Below are 4,153 nucleotides of genomic sequence, written 5' to 3' on the forward strand. Positions count from 1 at the left end.
AAAACTTTTGAGCATTACACAGGTAAACAACTTCTATCGAATGTGACTATTCGTAATGACAATGTGACGTGTAATAAAATTATTCGAACACATCGTGTTAAGAGTAATCCTATCCAACAGAATTATTATCTCGCTCTACTGACTCATCTTCAATTACTAGGACCATTAGAAATTCGATACATCCAAACTTCTCAGAATGCTGCAGATATCCTTACCCGTAATACTCTACTCGAGACTTTATTAGCAACTTATTGGAAGTCGACTAACGAGAGTGAAGACATTGACGTTTCTACTCCTACTGATGATGACCTACATCCGAGTATGATGGCTAAACGACTTCTAGAAGACGATTCAACTATTGGTAATCGTGTAAAAGTTCGACGTCAAGCACAACGCGCTCCTACAACTCCGGTAACTCCAGATCATTCTAGGTCTCACCCTCTACTCCAAGCATCTACTCGTCAGACTGTTCATTCTATGCCATTAACTACGGTCACTACCGATGACAACAAGCAACCTACCACATCCTCATCCTCTTCGTCATCAACATCAGTGCCAGCACTACCTCTAGTTCCTCAACTTCCTGTAAAAGCAAACCATTCTGATGAACCTACGAACAATAACGGTCAATTCAGCAAGCAAAACAAGAGTACACCTACTTTTGTCACTACACAAGAAACTCCACAACAAGTACCTCCGGCTGAACCAAGGACCTTAGTACAACAGATTGACGCTGATAACCTCGAGAGCAAAATCACTACCTACCTTACCAACTTGCACCCAAACCAAGAAGGTCTATACGTCACAGATGATCACCCAAAACTGAATACGCTATTAATATTGTATTATCACCTACAAGGACATGATGGGCAATTCGGTACTAAATTGAGGTTACAAAATTTTGTTTGGAAGACCAAAGCTCAAGATATAAAACGTGTAGTTCCTACTTGCCATTACTGTCAAATCTACAAAGTTCAACCAAATGACAATAAACTACTTGACGAAGTTCGGGAACCACAGCTACCAAACATACCCTTTGAGTATGTCAGTATGGATACTACAGGACCATTCTACAGTCGCAATAAATTCTATGTGACTATTTTATGCGATCGTCTATCATGTTACTTAGTTACAGCCCCTACTGTCTCTGCACCAACATCTACCACAGTTATCGACCTCATCAACAAGGTTAAATATTCCTATGGTATCACACCTCACTACATTCTAAGTGACAATGGAAGTATCTATGTCTCTGCCTCAAAGCTATTTTCACCAACTATTGCTTATGATACTTCATCTAACAATCCTACTACTACATCTTCATCTACAACTAGTAGCAAGTGGTTATTTTCTCCTATCTATTGTCCACAAGCAAATGGTCAAAGCGAAAGATTCATGAGGGACTTGACTACTCTCATTAAGATCAAAGTTCAGGAGCATAACCTATCGTGGGATACACTAGATGCTACTACATGGTCTAATGTTTGCAACGAGGTTACTTATGCTCTAAATACCCGTGCTCGACAACCTACTGGTATATCTCCTTATCAACTTATACATTTACATACTCCACCTGATCCGCTTCTGGGTACTGCAGCTATGCATCCACAAGATGGTTCTACTGTATCTACGACTTGGTATTCAGCAAGACTTCAACAATTATCAAAATCCCGTCAACGACTACCTACTATGAATACTCCACTAAAACCTGGAGATGAGGTATTTGTCAAAATTATAGCAACTTCTGATAAGAATAAGCGAAGTCCAAAATTCGAAGGTCCATTCAGAGTCACTGCTCAAGCTGGCTCAAATAGGTACACTTTGGATAATGGTACTACCCACTCAAGTCGACATTTGAAGAGAAGGTTTTATCTTGATCTACCATTTGATTCATCTGACTCAGAATAATACATTCTCATTCATGTTTATCTACATCACTCTATGTTTTATATTGGTTATTGTTCTAAAAGAAATTCAAAAGAAATGTAAAAGAAATGTAAAAGAAATGTAAAAGAAAGTTAAAAAAAACAAAAAAAAATAAAAAAAAATAAAAATAAAAAAAAATAAAAAAAATAAAAATAAAATAAAAAGAAAAAAACTGTAAAGATTGTTGTCATGATAATATACTATGATTTGTTGCTTTGTTGATTTGTTGCACTATTCCACTGTTAATGTATTCTTCTATCTACTCATTAATATCAATCACTTATTATTCATACTTTTCATCACATGCTATACTTACGATATACGATGCCTTCTTCACCATACAATACTATACAATACACCCCTTTAAGTTATGTGAGTTTTAATTCTACTATTCTGATAAATATCTACCAATATATCAATCTTTAATATGTCTAAATCATATATATCATCACTATTATCTTGTCTTAATTACTCATCAGATCCTTTGTGTCACACAAGATACTCACATTTATCATCTTGATTATTTGCATAATCATTTGTAATACTCAATCACAATTTTGATACAACCCAAGTTTATATGCATTTCTCTTCAATTCTACCTCTCATGATAAAAACCATTAATCATCATCATCATCATCATCATCATCATCATCATTAATCATACTTCTAACCATTACTTGAGCATCATTCTCAAGCGGATAACCATATATCTGAAGCCATAATTACTTCACACTAATGAAGAATATATTTATCTTATTCGTATGCATGTCAATATGTAAGCATGTTATATGTTGTGGCTGCTCACTATTTGTACCTACTCTCTTTCGGGGGGGGAAGCTGTTACAAATAGCGCGCACCCAGATAATCGATTGCATTTGGAACCCATTCCATTTGTTGTCTCGTTTGCCAGTACAGTGAGGCATGTGACCAGGTACCGGAAGGTTGTGGGTTCGATTCTCGATAGTAGTGTTTTTAGAGTTGCTGATTCTCTGGAGTACCATCGTTTCTGAATAGTATAATAATGCCCAAACGATTATTACGACGATAATTCTGGAACGATTTATACATACGATATGAATCCATGGTACTGTAGGCTTTTTCTGAAGACACTTGCACAGAATCATTGTCCCTTAGCTTGACGCTCAGGGATGCACGGGGAATGTGGAGCATACAACGCTGATAAATACTTTCGCATTTTATATTTGAAATTTCTATTTCTCGTAAATGTCGAAACATAAGCGGGTGGTTACCATCATGAAACTAATCTCTCGCATGGTTCAGGATACTCATAGGCTGGTTGCCATCAAGAAAACGGAATATATTTTCGACGATTTGGTGGACTGCAAAAGGACGCTGAGAGAAATAGGAATTCTAGCGAGGTGAGTTTATTGCAGATACTTAATTGGATTTCGAGGGAGAATTTGTCAATAATTAAATTTGTTTTTCGTAAAATGAAAGGAAATTTATTTTTCTTCTTTCGGAAAAAGAAATTCCAATTCATATCTTGGAAAAATGATAGTGATTTTCAACATCGTTTGGATTGATTCATTATTCACAAATGAAAATTCAGTGTTGGAGGAATATATGTTCGCTTTCCTCAGCTGCTGAGCTCAGGAGTTTCCTATACAGTGTTGGACGAATATATGTTCGCTTTCCTCAGCTGCTGAGCTCAGGAGTTTCCTATACATTGTTGGAGTAGGAATATATGTTCGCTTTCCTCAGCTGAGCCCGGGAGTTTCCACAGTTGTAGAAGTTTACATACGAATTCGGGTAGAGGTGTACAGAAACCGACAAGAATTTCCCAAAAATTCCCCGAAATTTCCATATTGTCACCAAAAAATCTGAGAATTGCCACTCAATTTATTCTTGTCTTTATTATTTTTCAGATTGTTCCATAGTAGTATAATAAAACTTGTTGATATTATAGTGCCGGAGGATCTGCTTAAGTTCAACGATATCTATTTGGAAGTAATGAGAGATGATATTAGAGACTTGGAAAACTAATAATTTCAATGCTTTCATTATTTTAATAATTTCTATAATTTTGATAATCTTCATAATTATAATTTTTTTATTGTGTATGGACATTTCTGAAGGTATTTTTTAAATTTGGCATTTTTTTTATATTTATAAAATTGAATTTGGTATGATAATTATATTCGGTATGGCGTATTGTAATATTGGTGAATATTTTAAAAAAGATTCGTGATATTTGCAACCGAGCATT

General features: G+C 35.5%; 1 protein-coding gene across 1 annotated transcript in view; it reads left to right on the forward strand.

Annotated features, from left to right (window-relative positions):
- Pmar_PMAR024722 (mapk2, putative) overlaps nt 1-3,930 on the forward strand; it is a gene marked incomplete at both ends in the record, with an annotated part of 6,739 nt that extends 2,809 nt beyond the window's left edge. Inside the window, one exon of the mRNA XM_002764517.1 lies at nt 3,813-3,930. Within this exon, the coding sequence (XP_002764563.1) occupies nt 3,813-3,930 (118 nt within the window). The remainder of the gene's footprint in view (nt 1-3,812) is intronic.
- Nucleotides 3,931-4,153: the final 223 nt, after the last annotated feature.

Source organism: Perkinsus marinus (genome assembly GCF_000006405.1).
Source record: "Perkinsus marinus ATCC 50983 genomic scaffold scf_1104296977064, whole genome shotgun sequence".
NCBI lineage: Eukaryota > Perkinsozoa > Perkinsida > Perkinsidae > Perkinsus > Perkinsus marinus.